Source organism: Eutrigla gurnardus (genome assembly GCF_963514095.1).
Source record: "Eutrigla gurnardus genome assembly, chromosome: 6".
NCBI classification, from domain to species: Eukaryota; Metazoa; Chordata; class Actinopteri; order Perciformes; family Triglidae; genus Eutrigla; species Eutrigla gurnardus.
This window is the reverse complement of record NC_139920.1, coordinates 31,182,249-31,207,169: the sequence shown is the minus strand read 5'-3', so window position 1 is coordinate 31,207,169 and position 24,921 is coordinate 31,182,249. Positions and strand designations below refer to the sequence as shown.

The 24,921-nt window shown below is 45.6% G+C and overlaps 2 protein-coding genes across 7 annotated transcripts in view; both read right to left on the bottom strand.

Moving 5' to 3' along the window:
• Window positions 1–92: 92 nt before the first annotated feature.
• tjp3 (tight junction protein 3) lies at window positions 93–18,124 on the bottom strand. Of its 4 annotated transcripts, none has more exons than XM_084010932.1 (30): window positions 17,987–18,124; window positions 11,192–11,248; window positions 10,577–10,701; window positions 10,265–10,367; window positions 9,895–10,177; window positions 9,726–9,829; window positions 9,453–9,642; window positions 9,280–9,355; window positions 8,769–8,866; window positions 8,594–8,687; window positions 8,271–8,453; window positions 8,082–8,185; window positions 7,124–7,214; window positions 6,340–6,458; window positions 6,142–6,238; window positions 5,611–5,699; window positions 5,430–5,502; window positions 4,893–4,966; window positions 4,738–4,801; window positions 4,497–4,653; window positions 3,583–3,691; window positions 3,271–3,490; window positions 2,993–3,198; window positions 2,813–2,908; window positions 2,643–2,722; window positions 2,027–2,237; window positions 1,806–1,906; window positions 889–1,458; window positions 720–778; window positions 93–626 (listed from the first exon to the last, which is right to left on the bottom strand). In XM_084010932.1, exons 2-30 carry the CDS (start codon window positions 11,237–11,239, stop codon window positions 506–508), a joined length of 3,945 nt encoding a protein of 1,314 aa, XP_083867058.1. In that variant the 5' UTR covers window positions 11,240–11,248; window positions 17,987–18,124; the 3' UTR covers window positions 93–505. The 4 variants fall into 4 exon arrangements, with proteins under 4 accessions (XP_083867058.1, XP_083867057.1, XP_083867059.1 ...); XM_084010931.1 differs by lacking the exon at window positions 17,987–18,124 and adding an exon at window positions 13,727–13,899; XM_084010933.1 differs by lacking the exon at window positions 17,987–18,124 and adding an exon at window positions 11,356–11,395.
• Window positions 18,125–20,061: 1,937 nt separating this feature from the next.
• sbno2b (strawberry notch homolog 2b) overlaps window positions 20,062–24,921 on the bottom strand; it is a 57,684-nt gene continuing 52,824 nt past the window's right edge. For all 3 annotated transcript variants that reach the window (XM_084012077.1, XM_084012078.1, XM_084012079.1), the window contains one exon: window positions 20,062–24,443. In XM_084012077.1, coding sequence (XP_083868203.1) covers window positions 23,224–24,443 — 1,220 coding nt within the window. In that variant the 3' untranslated portion in view covers window positions 20,062–23,223. The remainder of the gene's footprint in view (window positions 24,444–24,921) is intronic.

The window sequence follows — 24,921 nt, the reverse complement described above, 5'->3', positions numbered from 1 at the left end:
GTATTTTACTTATGGATTTCCTGGCAAACATGGAAAAGCATGAGACATTTATGGCGTTTTGCCATTTTGTGCGATCAATCAAACAAACCCTCTTTGAAAATCAGGAAAACAATTTAATGTAGAAAAACTTAAACAGGCATCCAAACAGTTCATAAATGTTCCTCTTGCATATTTCTATGAAAAACAAACTCATTTAGTGTGATTTCTAATAAAACTAGATTTTTGTTTGTGTTATAAAACAGCAGCAGTAACAAAAGACTATTTTAAGGTATTTAAAAAAGTGATCTCAACATTCATGCAAGAACTTGCTGGGATGTTAAATCTTTGCTTGTGTTAAGGGTTGGGGTTAGTAAATCCTGACTTTGTCCCTTTGTGAATAGGACCAACATCTTCATCATTGCTTGTGCAGCGAAAATGTACAAAATTAGAGTATCTTGAAGGAGTGAAATATCTCCCGCATCTCCGTGAGACCGGTGGCCTCCAGTTTAAATCCTCGATGCAAACCCTAGAGTTCTGTCGCGGGACCCCATTCGATGTCATCCGTCTCGTCCTCGTCCTCCTCCGAGCTGTCGCTGCCTCGGATCTGCGTGCGTCTGAACTGGACCGCTTGGTGATGATGTGCTAGCCTGTCAGAAAGCAGAACAGAGGGGGTGGAAGTTAGCAGGTAGCCTCGGTCCGGCTTCACCCTGAAACCCAAAGACGGCACCAAGAAGACTTACACGATGAACTGAGGGCTCTTCTTCTCCTCGGCTGGTTCCCGTGGCTCTGCAGAGCGAGCCTAGAAGAGACGCCGCGGAAGACGTGGGTTGAAGTTAAATAAACATACGGGATCTATTTATCGATTCATAAAACACACGTAGAGTCTTTTAAGAGCAATGTTTGATTTACCTGTTGTAATTTCTCCTCGATGGCAGACAGGCTGGCTTGTTGCGAGCTCTCGGGCTGCACCTCGGCACGTGAATGCTCCGTCATAGAGAACCGGGTGGAGGGGTCCGGGGCAATAAAGTCCGGGGGTCCGTCTGACGGAGTGGTGGGTGTAACCGGATCAAGAGCACTGAAATCTGAGTCTGTGAAACTGCGATGCGAGGGGTCTTCCTCCTCCGCAGCGCTGTCGGGTGGGCTGTAACCGTCCAGGCGGGGAGCCCTGGGCTCCGGTACGTGCATCAACGGGGGGATTTCTCTGAGCGAGTACGTGTCGCCGTGAGACTCGCGGTCGGGGCTGTGGTGTCCGGAGGCGGGCTCGGACGATCGGGCCAAAGCGGCTCCAGCTACACGGGAGCCTCTGGGGAGATCGGTGGCGTTCTGACCGGGGTAAGCCTCCTCCAGCTCCTCGTTGTCGGTGTAGGCCTCGTCAGTGAAGGCCTCTCCATCGGTGTCCTCCAGGTCGCTGGCAGCGCTGAGGTAGTCGGACTGGGTTTGGTCCAGAGCATCCAAGTCCTGTTCTCCACCACTCTCCAACTGGACAGTGAAAAACGGAGTCAGTAGTTTGCAACTTGACAGACAGCGATAGCCTTTAAACAAACCGTAAGATAGACAACAGAGGTGCCAACGCCTTGAAATTAAGTTAAATTAAGCTGCATTAAAGATTAAATTACATATTAAAAAGTTAACTCTATTTAAGCAACTTCACTTTTTTATGTTTTGCTTTTGTCACAGACTCAACACAGTTTAAGATGAATTTTAAGAGCATAAAGTACGTCATGATCAATTTTATTTATGTTCATTGGAACCATGAATTATCTTTAAAAATGAATCATCTCATTTGTGTGTGGATAAGTACCTCTTATATAATATATATAATATACCTTCACTTCGGACACCCAGACAGGTTTGGACTGCTGGTGGCGGATCTTATCCTTCAGGCTCTCGTACCAAACATTGGAGGTGGGCTGCAGGTCAATACGTGCTGGAGGGGAAAGTCAGGGGAAAAGCACGTTGATTCATTGTAAGTTGGTACCAGACGAATAAAGAAATAAAGAAGACACCTTCATAGAATCATATGACAGCGACAGACTTGGCTCATTACCTGCGAACAGGTGGCTGCAGTGTTTCCTCAGCTTCAGGGCCTGCGTGTACAGGCGTCTGGAGCTCTTGCTGGAGTTGGGGCTGTACCTCTGCCTCATGGCCTTGACGTCCTTACGGCTGTGGGGGTCCAGGAACAGAACCATCGGGTGATACTGGATGTAGTTCAGCCTTTCCACTGCAGTGGGAGTGATGTCCAGTAGGGGGTGCTTGTCCTGGGAGAAATAAATGGTAAATGGCCTCATTTATATAGCGCTTTACAGTAATGACTGACATTCACTCACACATTCACACACTGACGGCGGAGTCAACCACGCAGGGCGACAGCCAGCTCGTCAGGAGCAATTAGGGTGAGGTGTCTTGCTCAGGGACACCAGGCACTCAGCTAGGAGGAGCCGGGGATCGAACCGGCAATCTTGCGGTTACCAGCCAACCCGCTCTACCTCCTGAGCTAAACCCCCCCAGAAGGAGAAGAGAATAGGATGCAAGGGGTGAGCAAGAAGGCAAACAAAACAAGCATGTTGGATCATTTGGATGGAAAAGGACAGAATAATGGCCAGTGCAGAGACGGGAAAAGGGAATAAATATACAGATTTTGGGTCAACTGAAGCCTGGCTCACCTTCTCTGCTATTCTCCTCACAGTGTCCAGTTTAATAACTGTGGAGCCGCCGTCTCCTCCTCCACTGCGAGGAACCATGTCTATGACCATGACATAAGAAGCAGAAAAACAATGTGTATAATGTCTGATCACAAGTTCCTTTGAGTCTCATGAGAATATAAAAAACCCACCTGCCACTTCGTATTCATCAGGCTTCTCTCTGGACAGCTTCTCCATGGCGATATCGTTAAGAGGACCCATGATGACGATGGGTCGTTTGAAATTAGCTGGAGACACAGATAAAATTCAGGGCTATTCAGACTCGTTGGAGTCGAGTCAGAAAAATGATATTACTAAGAAAACCCGACTACCTTCCCGGAGCAGGACTCTCTCGTAGGCCGGGAATTTGCCCTGAATGGTGAGCTGCAGCAGGTCGTCCCGAGACCGCCGGACGTTCTTCTCGTTCTTTTTGTTCCCCCTGAGCCCCCGTAGCTTCCAGAACTCGGCTCTCGGCCCCGACACCTGCCTGTCTCCGGTCAACCGCTGGGACTGCTCGATGGTGGCCAACGTTTCGGCCCTGCAGGACAACGAGAGATGTAAGAGCTGAACCAGACACGTCTAAATCTCCTTTCCCTCCATCTCTCCCCACCTGGCCTGGTTGGGAATGGTGCCTTTATCCATCTCGTGCAGGTCGTTGCCCATGCGGCTGGCCAGCCAGTGGCCCAACTTCCCACGGTGCATCGTGTCCACCACCCGGAACACCTCTCCTCTGGTGAAGCTCAGACCGATGGGGCCTTCGGCCTCGTGGTCGAAGTGGGTGCGGATGTAGAAGTTGTCTGCCAGGTTAGACTTGATGATCTTCTTATATACTGAGGAGGGGGAGGATTAAGATTCGTTTAGTCACTGATGGACAGCAGCTTCAGCCACAATCATCACCTGGGAGGTTCAGTGATAAACTTACTGTCCATCTTGTTCTGAGTGCAGATTACAACCTGCTCTCCTTTCTTGATGTTCAGGAGGAAGTTGGCTGCCTCTTCTCGTGTGAAATGACCAAAATCAACTTTATTTACCTGAAAAATCAATAATAAAGTCTAAAGAGTAAGACTTTTAAATAAAAATAATTTGTTACATCCTATGTATTTAAAAACAACAAAAGAAAACAATAAACAGTTTACGCAATCACAAAAAGGGTCGATTCTAAGTAGTAGTAGTAGTACTTAAAGTGACGACAAGTATCACTTTGTATGGATTGTGGCACCCCCTGTGGACAAAGGTGGTAGTGTTTGTGAGCGCCAGATTCCCTTTTCAAACCTTCTCATTTGACTGCAGGGTCGACACTCCAGCTGAGTTTAGTTGCTGCTGAACCTGCGTGCTGTAAACCCTTTAATCTGGCGGGGAATCGGGTCGATGACGAGCTTTAAAAATAACTTCAAAGAATCCAAATCCAGCTGATGTCCAACCGAGTAGCTTCAGTATTACATCGACTTTCATAACCAGTTCAAAGTTCCTTGCAACTTTAAAAGACTTTTGAAGTTACAGAGATTTCCTAATTTATATTTTACACTTTTCAATACAACAGATGTGTTTTGATCTTTATTCAGAATGCATTCGATACCCAATCTTATAAAGTTTTTCCCACCAGTTTTAATCAATAATTCACAGTGAACTAAATAAAACGCTTCATGACATTGAGAAAAACATTCATTTAACTGTATTTTATTAAACTTTGTCTCCACTGCAGCTCAAAAGGAACGTGACATGAAGTGAGTGAGTTTTCCAGATGCTGGAATAAATATGAACAACCTCTTCAGTTTTAAAATGTTCAGAATGAATGCCGCAGTGCGTTCAACCTCAGGTCGAGCGTCGTTTCCTCACCTGCATGATCTGGTCTCCCTCCTTCATTCCCTCCTCGTACGCCGGGCTGTTCGGCTGAACTCCGCCTACAAATATGCCGACGTCGTTGCCGCCCACGAGCCTCAGACCCACGCTGCCCTCTTTCACAAACGACACGGCATGGACGTCCGAGCTGTACCTGAGAGAGACAGGATTCAGCAACGTGTTCTGTTGAGATGCTCAAAACGGTGAAGATGCATAGGAATACAGGAGCATCACTCACCCCGGGTTAGGTGACGGGTACGAGTCCGGAGGCAGCGAGTAGATGGGCTCCTCTGCAGGCTTTGCTAGAAGAGATACAGAAAGCATGAGACTCCCCTGTTGACACTACTGATAATGGTCATCAGGTTATGGCAGTAGTTCTGGTCCTGGGCCTACAGTAGGTCGGTGGGTCGCTCTTCACTGAAATCCCAGACTTGAGTGTGTCGGTTCCGTTAGCAGCACGAGGAACTCTGAGGTGGAGAAAACGGTCTGTCAGGTTTGCTTCACAACACATTTAGAGGAGTTTTATGATACGTTGCTTTCCCAAACATGATCAATGCCTAAGGGGTTAAATAAAAGGGTTCGAAGGTTTCCTCATCAAGGAAAAAAAAAAAGAATAAGCAGGCTTCTGTCAAAGCATTCAAAACCACTTTTCAACACAACAGATGTATTGGTACTCAGAATTTACTGAGGTCTGATGCTTTTAATCTTCAACGACAATCAAGTTACGATTTGTTTAAATTCCAGTTTTTATTCGACTGTATTTTATTTAAATTTGACCCCTCTGAAGCTCAAATGAGATTTGATGTGAAAAATCAGCACGTATGCCATGTGCTCATGTCAAAAATCAGCCGACTAGCCAAAGTCAACTTAAATAAGCATTTCCAGTTCAGTTGTAGAGTGAATTCAACATGAGGTCGATCTCTGCTGTACCTGCGGTGGCTCTCGCCCCGCTCGGAGCTCCCAGACCTCCTGAGCTGAGACAGCTGGTCCGACTCCGAGGAATCTAAAAGCAGAGAGCGTTCGTCAGGACTAACTTTGACCTTCTGTCCTCTACCAACGTAAGAGGGCAGCAGGAGGAGAGGATGAGTGTGATGGAGGAGACCAAACTGACCATCCGGAGGAGGTCTGGCGGGTGACGGGCCGCGGCGAGGAGGCTCCTGCCTCATGGCGACTGAAGTGGCTTTTACATCAGGCAGGACTCTGATTGGAAGACAAACGTGAGGAACTAGAATGAACTAGTAATTATATGTCAAATTACCAGCTGCAACAGTGGGTTTTCTGTGGCACTTTAAAATAGATTACTTATTAAGTATGCAAGAACACGGACTGCAAATGTCCTGTTGTGAACATTTCTGTTAACTTCAGATGTTACCTTCTAACAAAGAGTGCAGAATCCCACTTTATCATAAATTGGAGGCGTGTGCTCTTATGTATTAAAAGCATAGGTAATGTCACCCAAACACTATATCGTGGATGTTTAATAGTCATGTGCAAATACAAATCTCCAAGAATTGGAGACGCCACCAAAAAGCTGTGAGGAGAAGAACAAGATGAAGAAGAAGAAAACAAGAACAAGAAGTATTGAAAATGAAGTATTGTGAAACCTAAACAAAGTAAACATGCGTTTCCAGCATCACCTCACCTGTAGCGGCTGTTGGCCGGGTTGGAGTTCGTGCTGCCTGTCGATTCCCGGCGCGGCACAGAAGCGTAACTGGCCTCTGACTCGGAGTCTGAAGGAGCTGTAAAGATCAATTAATGAAATACTAAGTTATGAAAGCTGATGAAATATGCTATATATAAGCCACAAATAAGGCATACAACTCTTTAAATACACACACACCTTTCTGAGGTGGCATGCTGGTGGTGGTGCTGGGGGCCCTCCGTCGTGGCGACTCCACCCGGCTCGGCTCCACCCGGCTCGGCTCCACCGGAGGCCGCAGGGCCACGTCTGGCAGCACTCTGGAAGAGAAGAGAGAGGGAGGCGGGAGTGAGGGAGGAGGAAGACAACAAATCTCAGTTACGTTTGGAGAGGGGGGGGGGATCTGTGGCTAATATGATGATTATTGGTGAGAGCATGAGACTGAAATGTTGAATATTCACCTTAGTGTCTCTGAGGGAAGCTCTCTCTCTCTGATGGGTAACTGATCAAAATGACTCGGTAGCATTAGTAGCATTCCCTGATCCTCCACTAGAAATTATTACAACATGCTGAATAAAACATGCTACCTGGGAACTACTCTGACCATATTTGATTTGAATAGTGTTGAGTGACACTTGTCCTCTGTTCAATCAGCATTTAGCCACATAGAGGAGAGGGACATGTTCAGTATAATTCACTTTATTTCATTGGTTAACAAAAACAAATGTCAACACAAAACAAGACACTTGTTACACAGTCTGAAACACAAAATCAAGCAAAAATCAAAAAAGGCTGCAAATTGAGTCCGGAGGCACAAAATGAGCAAATATCAATCAAAATCACAAGACTGAACTTAATACAAGTTTTTAAAAGGGGTAAATAAAAACAGGCGTGCACAGTCTGCTCAGTGTCCCAGTCCGTGAGCTCTTGTTGGGTTTTCGGGGGAGGGTGGGGTGGGGTGGGGTGTGCGGACCTTCATCTGTACCTGTATCTGCTGAGGGAGTCCTGGCTGTACGTGGTGCTCTGCCTCTGAGGAGGCGGCAGGCTGGTTTCCGACTCGGAGTCAGAGTCTGAGGCTTTAAAAAAAAAAAAAAAGGCCAGAAGTTTAAAACATTCCAGAAAGGAACAAACACTATGAACAGACGGTGAACAGGTGACGGTGTTGACGTCTCAAAGACTGCAATGTTTTGTGCTGCAGACATGTTTGCTTAAATGAGCGTGCTAACCAGCTAGTGGCCCTTCCTGTCTTGTGACACCACTCGTCCCTCGGGAGGCGATAGTGAGTCACTTAAACATGCTCAGTTCAACATCAGTTTAACACGAGAGGATGAAGAAGTAGAGCTGCCCGAGGGCTTGTCAATCACGCTGAAGGTACAGGATCTGTGTATAGTTTGTTTATCGGATTAAATCCACAGAAGACCACTTGGCCGGGAGGAGATGCAGCAGCAGCTCTGGGAGACGGATCTTCAGTTACCAGCTGGAGCATCTCCGTTCAGCCAGGTCTCCAGGATCACAACCCCACTAACGTGTCGTGTTCTGGGAGGATGAAACTCAAAATACCCTCTCTCATTTCTGCCACTTTGGATTTAATCTGATAAACAAACTGTCAAAGCAACTGCACAGCCTCCCGTTAGTGACACACACACACACACACACACACACACACACACACACACACACACACACACACACACACACACACACACACACACACACACACACACACACACACACACACACACACACACACACACACACACACACACACACACACACACACACACACACACACACACACACACACACACACACACACTTTCGTGTCAGCTTTTCTTTGCCTGTTGACATTTGATCTGCTGTAAACAGTCAAAGCAAATATTTCCAAAGAGGCGTCAGACAAGTCCGGGATGTGTACCATAAAGAGGGAGGTTGTGTGTACTGACCTGGGGGCGGGACTCTGAGAGGAGAGCTGACCCTCCTCGGAGGCTCGTGGCGAACGTTGATCGGGGAGGCTCTCAGCCCCATGTGGGCCAGATCAGGAAGAACTCTGGTGGGGAGGCAGAAAGAAAACTCCTCAGCATTGGGATTCACCAGCTGATCAAAGCTCAGAGCTGAACAGAGCTCTGTCGTACTTGTATCTGCTGTCTGGGCGGGGGCTCTCTCTGCGTGGCGGAGGGGAGGCGCTGCGGTCAGAGTCCGACTCTGACACCGGCTTGCGAGGCCGCGAGGCGGAGGAGGAGGCACGAGAGGCGGTCCAGTTGGGGGCTAGAGGAGACGACCGGGGGTTGGGCAGGGTGGACATACCTGACAGGGCTCTGGAGAAAATCAACACATTTCATTAAATGTGATACGATCTGTCCTGCATCTCAAATCTAAACATGTAGCTCACATGTGACTCCCAAACACAGAGTTTGATGAACCTTTTCCCATTAAACAGTGATGGAGTTGAACTGACTTGTATTTGCTGGAGTGATCCCTCATGTCCGGACTCTCTCTCCTGATAGGAGGAGGAGGAGAAGCACTGCGGTCAGATTCAGACTCAGACGGAGCTGAAGAAAGAACAAAGAAAACCAAATCAGTATTCTGTTTTTATTGTAACGCACTGTAAACCAGATCTAGGCCAGGCTGACCTCTGCGAGGGGCGTAGGTTCTGACGGGAGGCCGAGTCAAGGTGGAGCGCATCGGCGATGGATCCCGAGACTTGGGCGGTGGAGGTTCAGCTCTTGTTCTGGGTACAAAAAAATAAATGATTGTCAGGAATTCAAGGTAACATGGGATGAGTAACTGGTATGCTGAAATGATCCTTTGGGGTGGAAATATTCCTTAAACGTACATTTTGCAGTAATACAATAGTAACTGTGTTCAGCACCGTTTGCTGGCGCTGCACACATCACATCATCTATTAGACTAAATTAAACCAGAGGTGAGACAAGGTTCTAGCAGACAGACAGGGAGAAATCCGTAGGAAAATATACTGAACTGTATGCATGAACATTTTGGACGTTAAGTAATGGTGTTATTAAAGTCAAATAAAATAAATTGTTCATTATGATTGTTGTCATTAATTTTAATTCATTCATTTTTTTGTATTTACAATAAATCATTGCATGGATTTATTTATTAAGTCTTCTACTGACATACCTGCGGGTCCGTTTCTCTCTGGTGGGTTGGCGAGACGTTCTGTGAACGGGTGCATCTGCGTCGAGGTCTGAAATGTCTGGAGGGAAACAGAAAAACAACGGCGGTCAGAACCTAGAAAGGCGGACTCCTTCGTCATCAGAGCTGCTTTTACTCGTTGCGTTTAAATCCCTCACCCTCCAGTTCAGAGCTGCTGTCTCGGCGGCGGTCCTCCTCGCTGTTGGCGGCGCTGTCCTCCACCTCGGGGATGTTCACCAGGAACTTGCGGTCGTCCCTGAGGACCGTCATGGTCAGTTTGCCCCGGCTCTTCTCCACGAGGTGCTTGGTTTCCAGCAGGGACAGATTCTCCGTAGTCATGCCGTTGATCTGGTCGAAGGAGATGAATAATTTCACACGAACAGACAAAGAAAAGATTTCTATGAAACCATGCCACGACAGCGTGGTTTTACCTTGAGGATGAGGTCTCCTTCCTGCAGCGTTCCTTCCTTTGCAGCCAGGCCTGTTTCCGTCATGTGCTTGATGAAGATCTGGCTGCCCAGCTTCAGTCCGTACTCTGCAGCAACAAATGTCTGGTCAGACGTTATCACACCAACACATCATGGTTCTCTGAAGTCTTACCGTCTGTGACTTTCTTCTTCAGCAGCGTGGCCCTGATGGGTTTCTCCACGACGTCCTGGTGCGGCAGCCTCTTGTAGCCCGACGACACCAGCGGCAGCGTGTTCCCGTGGCCGTTGCGGTCAGGTGAGGCGCTGCGGGCGCGGTAGCGGTCCCGGTTGTCGCTGCCGTCAGAGTAGCGTCGCGTTCGTCTTGGAGGGTCTTGGTCCAGCAGGTTGGAATGGGAGGCAGCCCGAGACGGTCTGGTGGTGGCTGGGATCTGGATCTTGCGAGGGCGTTTCACAGTCTGCACGGGGGGGCAGAGATTTAGAGACACGAGTGGGCGGCGAGCATCGTAGATTTAGGTGTCTCTGGGTGTGATCCCCATACTCACTATGTTTGCAGTCTTGCCACATGACTTGAGGGTCTGGATGGTGTAGGTAGAGTAGACGTTGTCCATAGACACGCCGTTGACCATGACAATTTGGTCTTTGTTGCTGCGGAGGACAAGCAAACACGCTACGAGTCAGCAAACCTCCAAAACAAGAGATCAGATCAAATAAGAGATTATGGGTTTTTGGGTCAAATATAATTGTGCACAAATATTATCAATTAGATGCACAATATGACCCGGGATGTGACCCTAAAGGGTTACGGAAGGCATTTTTCCATTTCATCTCGACTCCTACAGTCACGTCAGACTTACAACAGTCGTCCCATGGCCGGTCCATTTGGCAGCACGTCCGACACCACCACAGCTGTATCCCCGTTGTCCGGGTGAGGCTTGTCCTTGCCTCCTGAAATGGCAAAGCCAAAGCCCACTTTGGGATCCTGCCATTATAAAGAGGAGGAGGAGAGGAAAAGCTTTTAGATGAGCAGAAAGGACACTGCAACACAAATGAAGAGAAGGAATGCAGGAAAGTGAGCGGGCAGAGAACGAGTATGTGTGGAGAGATAAAGGGAGGAGAAGCACATTCCAGCGGCGCCCGGTGTGAGGCGGGATAGCGAAGGAGGCAGCCGGTGCTGTGGGGTGCAGCAGGGTGTGTCGCTCTGAATTCCTGCCGGAGTCTGGCTGTGAAACTGAGGTCTGAAGCACGGTCCAGCTTTTAAAACACGAAGGTCCCCTCCAACATCTACTTTCACTCCTCGTGCAGCCGCTCAGCACAGACGCCAACGCCGCCGATGCAACACGGACAAGCGGTCTGCACTTCAAACTTGACTTTAGCTCGTCTTCGTCCCAACCCTGAACACCTCCTCGTCTGAAATGCACATCATCTCAAGCGCTTCACATATTGAGTTATTCAACAAAACCACCACTTACTTTGTTGAGGGTTATTGTATGTTGCTCCCATATCATTAGCTCCTCCATACCTGGTTTCTGGAGAGAAAAATAATAAACATTTAAATGCTTTAGCAAGAGGAATACTGAGGTTTGACAATATTTAATCACAAATAATAATACAAATATATAAGGCAGGTCGTTACGGGGAGGACAGCTGAGCCTGAGCCAAGCAGGAAGAGTGTGACTGAGACTCAACTTGTTCTCTGTGCTCTCACCTGCCTCAATCCTGCCAGACCGGTATGGAGGAGGGGCTACCTGTGTGTGTGTGTGTGTGTGTGTGTGTGTCCGTGTGTGTGTGTGTGCGTGTGTGTGTGTGTGTGTGTCCCTGCGGTACTGACAGCATAACACCCGGGGCTTGTTCAGTAAGCATACACAAAGAAAAACAATGTATAGAAGCAAATAGGACGGCAGCCAACTGTCACTTTCATGATTGATTCATTGGATCGCGATTTTCTTGACAAAACAGCTGGGAAATGTTTGGCATTAAAAAACAAAGAAATTGTTGCAAATTAGCCGTCTGTTGATTCACTAATTATTAATCATCAAAATATTTCCTCTCACTGTGACACATTGTGCCTGTCTGTTAACAGACTTCTACATTTCACTGTGTTCACAGTCAAATGACTGGAAACGGAAACGTTTTACATGATGACCTCAATATTTATTGATCCATCAACTATCGTACAATATAAGGGCATGGCCTCGATCTTCTTTGTGATGCTTTTATATCATCTTCCTGTCAATGGCATAAAACGACAATATTATGTATTGCAATTATTGTTTTAATTATTATTATTATATACATTATAATTATGGGATAATATATCATGGAACAAAAGCAGCAACTGTGAAAGGCCAAAACTGGACGTTGATACCTTCATGGAAGTCGTTATCTCCATTTAATTCTTATCAGAAGCACACATTAAGTGGAGATATTACAGGCACAGGTACCGCTTTTTTATCTATTGTTGATATCAAGACATTTTGGGCTATATTGGTTCCTCTAGTTCTTTCAGATGGACAGAAAAAAAAAGAAAAAATAAATCAACATACACCATTAAATAAAACCCTCCTCTGTGCTTCGTCATACGTCAAACATTGTGATTCAATGTCAAGATCTTACAGAAACAACGACCCAAGCCACTGATTTTTACTCACCGGACCAACACTGTCGTGTTGTCATGCCTCATGTGTTTATCATTTTCACAGAGCAGCGCTGTGAAAACCAAACTAAAGCCCGGGCTGGCCATGACCTCCATTTCTTAGAGTTCTAGAGAACAGCTAAAGATGCTGCTAATAGACTCCCGCCATCGTCAAGTGATAGAAACAAGTTGGAGTTTGTTCCACACAGCAACCAGTAACAAGGCAGCGATTTAACACCAGAAGAACATAAATAGCATTATCAACATTATAATCGTCAAAAGTTTAAAACTATTAAAAAGGCACTAAAACATACTGGAATCACTTTACCTTACATGTTATTAAGAAACTGCATTTGTATTGCATCACAGGCAGAATGTGTGCATTTTAATACGATCTTTCTTCTGTGAATGAGGCTGAATAAGACATCCAGGTGTACAGTGTGACCTGTGAACAGCACACCATTTGTTTGACCAAGTTAATCATGAACTTGAGGCGAGGAAAAAAAGAAAAACACAACACAGCAACCGAGCCGATGGCTCAGGCTAAAAGCTGGCTGTGGATTTCCTGAACGTAAACTGGCCTGAAACCTGGAGGGATTCATGTTTGATGCTGTAGTTTCACCGTTGCTCACCGTTAGTGGGCCGCTGAGCAAAGCAAGAACCAGAGCTCGCAACTCAACGTAGACAACTAACGTCATTGTGACATTGTAGTCCTGCCTACACGTCACACGGGGCGTTTTAAACACATTTCCAACCAGACTTATCACTAAACACTCATTCCCTTCAATGTGTCCGATCATTGGCAACTGCAATATTGGTTCAAATTGGTCCTAGAAATCTTTTCAAAACCGTTTAGCCCGAATGTTGACACAAATCTGTCAAGTTGAAAACCCAAGTGCAGGATGAAATAAGTCCAGCAGCAGCTTATTTACAATTTTTCAACCTGTGGAGCAGAATTCACAGATGTAATAACGGAATAAAACGATGAGCAAACAGGTCTCTAGAAACAACTGAGAACAATGAAGATGACATACTTGTCAAAATCCTAATTACGGCTGTATTTAATGTCCACCCCCCCCCCCCCCAAGCCCGATGGCACGGAAAGAAAACAGAGATGCTATCAGTAACAATAAATATTGGCTGAGATTTTAAAAAGCAACCGCTGTCTGCACGGAAGATCAGTCACATGAATCATCATTTCACAATGTAAACTCATCCACCGATCTAGATCTGCTACAAATCGACTTTAACGTTAAGAACAAAGGTCATGACGGATGAAGTGAGCCTGGTTTCAGACCTCCTGCACCTTTAACCGTTCACCTTGCCGGCTCTAAAGACCTTAAACACTTTGTCTTCCTTCTGCTCCACTTACCACTTGGTCTTTGAACCGTACTTCCATTTCCCACTGGGACTGTTAGCTAAATGAAACAGCTCTTTATATTCCATAAGGCGATGCCATAAAAGCAGAAACAATCACAGAAACTCCAGTTACGTAGGACGTGGGCTGCCTTCCGGGAGAAACCCGACCTCCTCCCGACAGAAATCAACTGTAATATGAGCGGCAATGGAGTTTCTCTCCGAGCAGGTGAGAGGAGAAAGAAACATCTAGGAGAGACCTCCACCTGGAGCGCTCCTCCCCCACCCAACCTTTGCCCACTCTCACAGCCTCTCTCTCTCCCTCCCTCTCTCTCCAGTCATAAACACCAAGGTGGAGCTGAGCTGAAACCACCAGAGCAACGAGAGTCTAGAGGGATGAATGTCGGCCAAAACAAGACGTTGGCAATTCAAGGGTGCAGAGAAAGAAAGAAAGAAACAGGCAGATTTCATCTGAAATGCAAACGCTGGCTGTAAAATCTGTTTTTTTACACAAAGCTGCAAATATATGGACACATTTCCTTGTAAATTATAGATATATATATATGTTTTTAAATAATAAAAATGATTGATTTATTTAACAACCTACTGCAGTATGTTTGACAGCGGGGACAGTGAGGGACAGTTATAATGTATGTTGACAGCCATTTAAGCAGTTGATTGATCAACAACTTCCCGCGAGTACAGATCCCTGCAAAAATCACACTATTGACATTTTAAGGGTTTTTTCCCCAAACAAAAATGAAAACGATGCTGAAATGATCATTCCGGCTCATATCACACCATGAGTCATCACATTTGGATATTTTAACCACGCGGCTGGAATGCATCTATCCACTTACAGGCACCACCAGCAGCGGTGGCCGAGGCTCCGGGGGCACGGAGCCAAAGTGCTTCAGGAGTTTCATTCGCTGCGTCAGATTCATGATGCTGTAGTCTGCTGCAAACAAGAAAACCACCTGCTGACCACCTCAAGGCAATGATGCAGGTCTCAAAGTCCCCAAAAAACACGAATAATCCACAGAAAGACACCACAGCACTCAACTTAGGATCTAGAACTGGAATGGAGGAAGTAACGAGTGGCATTCCTTTGCTCCCGACAGACGAGTCGTCCGATGATGATGTATCCTCAGTTATTCCCTCACTGATGGGTTCATAAAGTCAAAGAGGTCCACTTGCTCCCACTGTCAGTGGTATGTGTGTGTCTTTGTTAACTTGTAGTCTTTCCCACAAGGCAGCAGCAGCAGGTCCAGGGCTGTTGGCCGGGTTTCAGTCTGCTGGGTGCTATGGTTACGTCGGGGGAATGAGAGCACTGGGCTGTTAATAATTGACGGGGTGTTTGCTACACTTTAGGTCTGCCTGCCTCCGAGGAAACTTTCCTGGGTTCCTACACAGGAGCCCTGCTGCGTTTCAGGATCAGGAAATGACACCGTGGCAAACAGCGATGGCATCTTCCCCTCCGCCGTTAATGTGCCCACCTTGTTTGTCAGGAGGCGGCATAAAAAGCGTGAGGAACGGCGGTGTGCCATATCTCAACCGCAGATTGGCGTTTGTAGATTATATAAAATGTGAATATAAGTGGTAGAAAAACAGATGATCCTCAGCCAGCTGGCCTCTGGTCATTCAGAGTAGCAGTGCTATATTATTAATAGGTCTGAAGGAAACAGAGACGGCTAAGCAACCACTACTGTTACTCTAGCAAACACTCACAAAGAGGTGTGCCCCTCTGGTAGAATAGCAATCACTCCGAGTCCAGTCTTTCCGACAGAGAAGCCACTTCAGGAGCCGAGGTCAGGCCTGTTTGCATGTTCCAAAGACATTAAACACAATACTCACACACTATTCAGTCACAAGGCTCGCTCTCAACACTATCAACGATGAAATGTGAGGCTTGTAAGCTTCATTGGATGATTAAAATTAAATTTAAAAAAAGGGACAAATGGTTTCCAAATTTAGAATAACACAAAAACTTTGTTTAAATTCCTTAAATTAAAGATAAATTTCAAAATGACCTGAACACAAGAAGTGCAGGCGGCTATCAGCAGCATTATTATGAAGTTAAACAAATGAACAAATAAATAAAAAACTTCCATGGAGTTTTATAAAGTTAAAATAAATAAAGAGAGTTGTGGCATTTTAAAATGTAATGCTTTTAGCGGCAAATCAGCTTAAAAAATGACCGATAACAATAAAAATGCTGAATATGTGTGGTGTGTCGACCCCTAATTACATATTACACACACACACACATATATATACACACATATATATAAAATATATATAATATATAAAACACACACACACAGCTACTCGCGTCTCCAACAACTCGTCTCTATCCAGTACCTCATCCCACAAAACCAAATAAACGGCCTACTTCCACACTGACACATACCTGAAATTCTTCCAGCATGAAACCAAGCCTCTCTAACAAACATTTACGACCCTGACAGACATTAAGGGGCCGTCCATACGAAGACGTTTTTTGTGGGTAAACGCACAAGTCTTGTGCGTTTCGCCCTGCCGTACGGATCCGGCGTTTCCGCTGCCTGAAAACACACTTTTTTAAACCAGCTCTCAGGGTGGAAAAGAAAAAAACGGGGCCGTTTCGTGTTCGTTTTCGTGTAGACGGCGAGTTTAAGACCAAGCATCCATCCCTTAAATATCAATGAGGGACTCCATCCATCCATCGTCTACCGTTTATCCTGTATTCAGGGTCGCGGGGGGGGGGGCTGGAGCCGATCCCAGCTGTCATTGGGTGAAGGCAGGGTTCACCTGGACAGGTAACCAGTCTATCACAGGGAGACATGTAGAGACAAACAACCATTCACACTCACATTCACACCTACAGGACATTTAGAGTCATCCATCAACCTATCCCCATCCTGCATGTCTTTGTGGGAGGAAAGGGATTCATTTGTACCAATATTAGATTCCTTTTACATGGCGTTAATAATCCATTGATAATGCATCTACAGCCCTGCAGAGAATTTAAACCACCCACACAAAGACACACACAGCTCTCTTCAAGGAGAGAAAAACTTAACTATCTCATATCAACAACAAGCAGTCCGTCTACATGCACTGGGTCCTCGTCCTTCATCAAACACACGCCGACTGGATTCGGGTGGAAGACGACGCAGCCGGTTGGGAATGCAAAAGTCGAAACTGTTGCGACACACTGGAGGCAGGCGAGTAGAAACTTGAATGTGTGGCAGAACCAGAAAGGTGAGAGGACGAGGAAAGTGGGGACAGGTGACAGTCGCCCACCAAGCAACAACACAAATACATGCAAAGACCACAAAGTGCCGTTTGACAAACCCTACTCATGTGATGGGAATATTTTAAACTACACCTAAAAAGGATCCAGCTGTATGATTGAGGATGGAACGATACAAGATTAAAATGATTGGGGATCACGATAAAAACATACCTGTACATACACCACTGTCATGGTAGAGAAGTGGGAAATTAGAGCCTGATTTAAAGATACAGCAGTAACATGTGATGAGTCACACAATGACGACATTTCTTCAAATGTATTTGTTGGTCGGTATGTATGCAGGGAGACCTTAAGATGTGTCACTAAAACAGAGAAGGTGTGTCGTTTCAGTGATTCAAATATTAGTTTCCTGGCACAATTTTAAGGGACACCAGTATGTTCCACTTTAAAGACGTTTAATCATATTTTTGATTATTTATTGGGCTAATATCGTGAATCGCAATTATTTTGGTCAAGATTATCGTGACATTACATTTTCATATCATGGTTACTGATAAACGTCCTTTTTTTCCACGCTATTCTCACATACTCTCCTGTATGGAAGGTGCTGTGTCAATAAAGTTTTAAGCTCTGTCGCTAGCGGCTAGCTCTTGTTTTATTTCCTAAGTGTGTCCGTCTCATCCACGGAGGACGTTTACGTTCGTGTCGGTTTCTGTCCAGCGTCTCCTTCCTGTCCACTGACCGGCGGCCTCACCTGTACACTGACCGGCGGCCTCACCTGTCCACTGACCGGCGGCCTCACCTATACACTGACCGGCGGCCTCACCTGTCCACTGACCGGCGGCCTCACCTATACACTGACCGGCGGCCTCACCTGCCCACTTTCAGCCGGCCTCACCTATACACTGACCGTGACCGGCGGCCTCACCTATACACTGACCGGCGGCCTCACCTGCCCACTTTCAGCCGGCCTCACCTATACACTGACCGTGACCGGCGGCCTCACCTGTCCACAAGGAACCAGCTAAGCTAACGTACCTGTGAACTTCCGCTCCGTTAGCCGCGTCCGTCCGTCCACGTTTTTAAAATCAATCCAGTCTCGAAGTCCTTCGAGCCTCACTCGTTCGTGTTGACTCTTCCGGTCTGAGAACTTCCTCCAGTCTTTCTGCAAACAGGTGCGGACTGCAGGCGTGGCGTCCGCGGGGCTCACCGTACAGGTGAGTTTCACGACGTCATCACGCAAGTGTCGCGTCCTTCTCATAAATAAATCCTCCACCCAGTTTTGGTTGTGGTTAGAGAGAATAGTAATGGACCAATAACAACAACAACAATAATAATAGTAAAAATAATAATAATCCATCCATCATCTACCGCTTATCCTTTATTTATAATATGTATTATTATTATTATTATTATCATTATTAAGTAGTAGTATCATTAAAACAATAAAATAAATATGAATCTTTATTAAGAAATAAAAGTATAAAGAATGTATGCACTTTATCTTTATGACCGTTTACTGCATTCAATTGCATATCGTCCCTGTGCTCTATTGTTATACGATGGGAACTTGAGCTATGAATACATTTTCACAAAGGTCACTAATGTCCAGATAGCCTACAAGGGTTCTACAATGTTCCTGTTTCTGGTCTCTCTGTTCCCCAACTCAATGTCCTCGACACACGACACACATAAGGAGACCTTTAAAGGGTTTTTCTTCTCAGCCATGTTTATTTCCCCGATCAATGCGTTGAAATCACCCACCTACAGTCCATCCATCCATCCATCCATCCATCCATCCATCGTCTAGCGCTTATCCTGTATTCAGGGTCGCGGGGGGCTGATCCCAGCTGTACCTACACCTTAAAGCCTGTGTTAATCTGGAACCAACCTCTTATAATGGTGGTTTATCACACTACAACTCAAACCCAAGACAAAACAGAAAAGGAGCAACAGAAGCACTCAGGGGATGAAGTCATTGTACTCAAATACAACTTTCAGGTACATTTTCCAGTTTTTTACACGTCAGAGGTGAATATTATCTGATATTTACTCCACTGCATTTACCTCAACTGTAGTTATGTTGTGGATTGAGTTTAATAGTAAATCATGTAATCAACACATCAATTATGACGTATTATAAAAGGTGATGATGGGGTGGCCGGTGGCGCAGTGGTTAGGGCAGCCGCCCCGTGTACCGAGGCTCATCGTCCTTGACGTTTCTGCAATGTCTTCTCCCTCTCTCCCTGTTTCCACACTGTCTGTATAAAATAATAAAAGGCTCGAACGGCGCTCTAGCCCAAAAAATAATCTTTAAAAAAAGGTGAAGATAAACTGTTGATCTCTGAACAGGCTCTCCAACAGTATACAAAGAAATTAAAAATAGGTTACTAGCTGCAACATGAAAGTGATGACACACAGCTGTATAAATATATATTATTCTGAAATCTGGGGGGGATTAGCTCAAGAGGTAGAGCGGGCACCTCACCCTAATGTCTCCTGACGAGCTGGCTGTCGCCCTGCGTGGTTGACTCCGCCGTCGGTGTGTGAATGTGTGAGTGAATGGGTGAATGTCAGTCATTACTGTAAAGCGCTTTGGAGAAAAGCACTATATAAATGAGGACCAAATCAATCACTCACTGTGAATACCAATACTTTTGGTATTTAAGTGCATTTTGATACTAATGTTTGTACCATCGGTATTCTGCCACCATGACCACTTTCTTTGTTACGTCATGTTGAAAGTGAAAATGTTTTTCGGTCTGTTGACTCCATATATTCCGTCACACAGAGGCTGGAGTGTATAAACCTGCCCCTCAGGTCTGTGTTTGGAAGGTGTGTTCGATGATTCATTCACCACCGTGTGCCATTTATCAAATTATATCCAGCAGTCACATGAAACAGCGGCAGCGTCACTGGCAGGAACTAGTTCACATTCTGTGTGGATGTGAAGTTTGCAGAGTTCTGGCTTAATCTGATCAATTCAATCCATTTTCTTTGTGGCACTGGTTTCTATAGAGGAGGAGTGATGTTTCCAGCTTCCTGCGTGATCCCGCAGCAAAGCTGCAGGAATAAAGCCGAGGCCCAACAACCCATTTCAACAAATGACTCCGTTTCAGCAATCTTCAAGTTTTTATTTGTTTACAAAGTTAAGATTGCAATTTCATATAGTCCTTCCTTTAATGAGTAGAAAACCTTTTTAAAGAATTAGTCGAAAGGCACAAATTTTACAATATATACATTTGGATCTAAATTATAAATATATAGAAAACAAAAGCACAACCCAGAATAAAAGTGCTGAACACAGTTTCTTTTTTTTCCTTTTTTTTTTACAGAAAAAATAGGCTTTGTTTAAAAATACATACAATCAGTAGCATGTTTTTTGTTGAATTTTTTTTGTTAGCAATAAATTATTTTTTTGAGAGTGATAACATGAATGTAATATGGTGGAGAAAGATGGTTACAGTATACACAGAGCTATCCGTCAAAGATCAGGAAAAACAACAAAGCTTGCAACGCTCAATCATAACCCACGAGAACAGTAACTTGATTATGCCATTCTTAGTGCAAAATTATAATAAAAACGATAAACTACATGATGACTATGAATATTTAAAAAAAACAAAGCTTTTTTTCCTCCTAAAAAGGCGGTCCATATCCCTCAAAAGCATAAAGCTTTAATTGTGTGGCTATAAAACAAAAAAATCAAAAGGCGAATCTTTTTTTTGCTGACTGATGTGTCGGAATGTGCCTGACGAGGAATATTAAAAAGCGACATTAACGAGGGTGCCAGGGAAACGTGCTACAGAGTGAGACGCTGCCAGGAAGCGTGAACCGGCGTCGCGTCAGAGTAAAACCATAGAATCCGTCAGCTTTGTGACGTGAAGCAAACGCCCCGGCGACGGAAATAAAACGAAGAAAAAAAGAAACGGCCGTTGATCTTTGCCCTAAGAAGGCATAAACATTGAGGATCACTGACATGTTCACAAGGACAAACATCAAACCCATCACATTAAGTCTAAAAAAACATAAATACAGCAAAAGTCACAGCACAGAGTTAAGAACAGAATCGCACATGTACTGGTTAGTTTCACCACGGTTCAAAAGGGGAAATGATTTATTTCTGCACGCACCCCGCCGTTACACTTCTTGTAGGTTTTTCTTCCTGAGATTGACAAAAAGGTCTGATATCTTTAGAGCCAGTAACTTCGGGGTGTCTCTGGAATACTTTGGTATCTCTCTGCAAACTGGAGGCCCGACAAAACGGTCTACGAATTTGGAGAAACAATTCTACGTGAGAAAAACTAAAAGCATAAAACTGAAATGCGCAGAAATAAATCCAGACACTGTACAGCAGTACAGAACAGTGCAATCTTATTTGGTGGCAGATTATAATAGAATTTGTATTTTTTTTTATAGTAATCTTGAAAACTAGAAACTTCCCTGACCAAACATTTTTCGTTCACTACTCTAATAAGCAGGATAACATATCTAAAATCTAAATATCCCTTAAATATAAATAACAATAACTTTTATAATAACGATGACTAAAACATCCAGAACGCATTGCGTCCGTCCCGTGAAAACGTACTATACACAAAAAAAAGGTTGTATGCATTTGGGTTTTAACGAAAAAGACCATGAAGCACAACAGAAACGAGGAGATTCATGCAAAGGAACACAAAGCTTCGCCGCTGAGCGCAAACAGAACTGAGGCATTTTTCTATTTCACAACCAATGAAGAAGATGCTTTTATTGCTTTTTTCTCTTTTTGATCAACTTATCCCGGCATTGTTGTCACAAACCAACTACAGTGCATCCTTTTTCACTCAAAGATGGTGGCCAGATCTCACAGGGTTTTTGTTTAAAAGACGTACTTTATCACACACAGTGAACGTCACAAGTCCGCATCCGTTTCAAATGGTTTTTAGAACCTCAACGCCTGAAATCACTGTGAGAAACTCGTCTCGGACAAACTATTTGTTTCAGACCTCAAAGCCATAAAACCTTGAAATTCTTTGTCGCACTCAAAAGACTTCAAAACTAATTTCCATATGTTCGTTGGTCAAAATGACACAAAACAACATAAAGCACTCGAGACGTTCCTGAGAAATTCAAAATGAGATAAAACCAGGAGTCACATCACTAAATGTTATTGTCAGCTTTTTTTTTCTTCTTTTTTTTTTTTTAAAAAAAGGGTGATAACATTTTTGGACAATTCTTTTTTTCTATTTGTCCATGCTGCTCAATAATCCGCTCCATACTGACCACGTAGGACAACGTCGCATCAACGGGGACAGAAGGACACAGAAAAAACACCGACAATCATACGAGCACATACAGGCGTGATGGAGGCTTCTTCCTGAAACCGCCACCAGCATAGTGTAACACAGAAACAAACAGCTGACTGAAGGGGCGAGGAAAAACGTTAAATACAAATACACCATGTTTAAATTAAAATTAAATCCAATGCTCGAGAGTACAAATCTATACATTAGGCTACATGGATTTTTAAAGACTGCATTTATAGATTTCTCCAAAAAGGCACTGTTTGCAACAGCAGACTGCTCTTCCTCTCCCTTTTCCTCACAATAGTGTTCATACAAGCAGGGAGACAAACAAGAGGGAGCATGTAGAAGAGAGAAAACAAATTCAAAACTGAGGCATTTCATGGCTTATCAGCTAAAAGATTTCATCTGTTCTCCCCCTCCCCCACCTCCTCATCTTCCAGTTCAATGCTATCTTTCGTTTCACTCGAACCCAAGCCTTGCATACAGCCTTGTTGAAGTCAAGACAGACGGCCATGAAGCAGAAGTAACAGGAAAGCAAAGTCTACAAGATGTGTTTTTCAAACTGGTGAAAAGGCATTCAGAGCTTCCAGCAACTTCACCGATCATACCTCGTAAAAATCAGCAGCGGGAGGTTTAGTAAAGATTTCCACACCTCGACGAACAAGCTTTTTTGTTGTGACAGCTCGGCGTTGGATAGAATACAGATATCAGGGTTGTTTTGTTTACAGCTGCCTTTCACTGTGGAGGACACACTTTGGTGCAGAAATCTGATATTGATGGAGCCCGCTGTCTCCTAAACAGCTTCTAGCAGGTGGAGAAGAGAGAAGGGGGGCAGGCAGTGACGTGACTATAGGCCCTGAGGGGGGAGGGAGTAGGTCCGAGGGTGCGATCGTAGACAGCAGCAAACCAGACGCAATCTGCTTTAGAAAGACAAAACTAAAATCACCTAAGAAAGAGAAAAGTCCAGACGAGCCGCCCGTGCCCCTACTCTGGCGGCCGGTACTTAATGACAGACTTGCGGTCCGGTCCCTGTAGCATGCTGTTCAGGGCCTCGCGGACGTCGAGAGTGCCGGAGTGGCCGTTGGGCAAGGACAGCGAGTCTGACGGGGAGAGGAGATAGTTGGAAGAGAAGCGAGGGGACGAGTTGGAAAACAGAGAGGAGGACGAGGACGGGCTGGAGAAGAGAGAGGAGGACGAGGATGTGGCGAGCAGGCTGGACGCGGGCAGGAGGCCTGCGGACGCGTGCGGGACCAGGTTGTTGGAGGTGGAGGACGCGGAGGATGAGCAGGAGGAGGTAGAGGACGACGGGCTGGCTTTCTGTGTGGGCATCTGGGGGGACAGGGGCAAGTCAAACAAATCTAATAAGTCTTGGTGGTGGTTATTGGCCAGCAGGCTGTGGTTCTGCTGCTGTGTTGCCTGCAGATGCTGCTGCTGCAGCAGAAGAGGCGGCTGCATTTGGGCAGTGTGCTGGGCGGTGGTTGCAGTCTGGGAGATCAGAGACTCCAGGTTGAAGTCATCTCCGAATGCTGTAGCGTGTCCTGCCAGACCGTCCAGACTCAGGCCCACCTCCGTGCTGTCTGGGGAGGGGGACGGCGAGCTCACGGTCAGGTCCAAGATGTCATCCAGGGGGTTCTTGGAAGACAAGTTGGGAGACAGCGCCGCCTGGTGGAGTGGATGTGACGGGTTCTTGGGCGCTTGAAAGGGGGACGCGAAGGACTGGGGGTAAAACTGGGAGAAGTTGGAGCGGATGCTGACCGTGTTGGGCACGGGGCCCTGGTTGGAGGCGGCGGTGGGGTTGTTGGGCCAGCTGCTGTGGGTCCGTTGCTGGGTTTGGCTGGGGTTCCTCTGTAAACTGTAAGGTAAGTTCTGCGAGTGCTGCTGTAAAGCGGACTGGGCTTGCTGTCTCTGCAGCTGAGACATGCCCCCCGTTGGTGTCCTTTGTAGAGCGTTTTGGTTCAGTTTCTGTTTGAGGATCTGACTCTTGGCGAGAGACTGAGCGAGGGACTGGTTCAGCATGGGCTTCTGGTTGAACAGATTGGCCAGGAGGTGTTTGTTCTCGTGTTCCATCTTACGCATGCGCTCCTCGGTCAGCCGCTGCTCGGCGGCCTGCTGCTCCCGGTCCTTCCGCCGCCGCTTCACCTCCTCGTCCATTTGCAACAGCTCCTCACGCACGCGGGCCACGCAGTTCTCTGGGATCTTGATACCTGGGGCGGACGGGATACACAAACACTCATCAGTGACCAGCTTTTTATTTTCTCCTACTGGAACAACTTTTTAAATACATGTGACTATGCATGATCTTCTTCAAATCAGAGTTCTAACCCTAAGCACAGTGTTTATCTACAGTCTACTTTTCTTTCTGATTTCCAGAAGAATCTGTGTGGTGCACATGTGAATGTGCAGCGAGCGTCCTCGTGCTCCTCGTCGGGTTTTCCTGGATGTCCAGCTGAATCGCCACAGTTTAATAAGTGTCAACAAGAGTCAGCACAAACAGGATTCATCGGAAATAAATAAGGCATGTCAGCGAAAATTTTATTTCCTCAATTTGTCATGAAGAAGTGTCAGCATCACGTTTTACCATCAAAACAAGTCACTGACAGCTGGTAATTCACATTTAAAACGTCTCTTCTCATTCGAGTGTGTGACAGCTGCTCTGAACACCAATAGAAACACATGTGCACC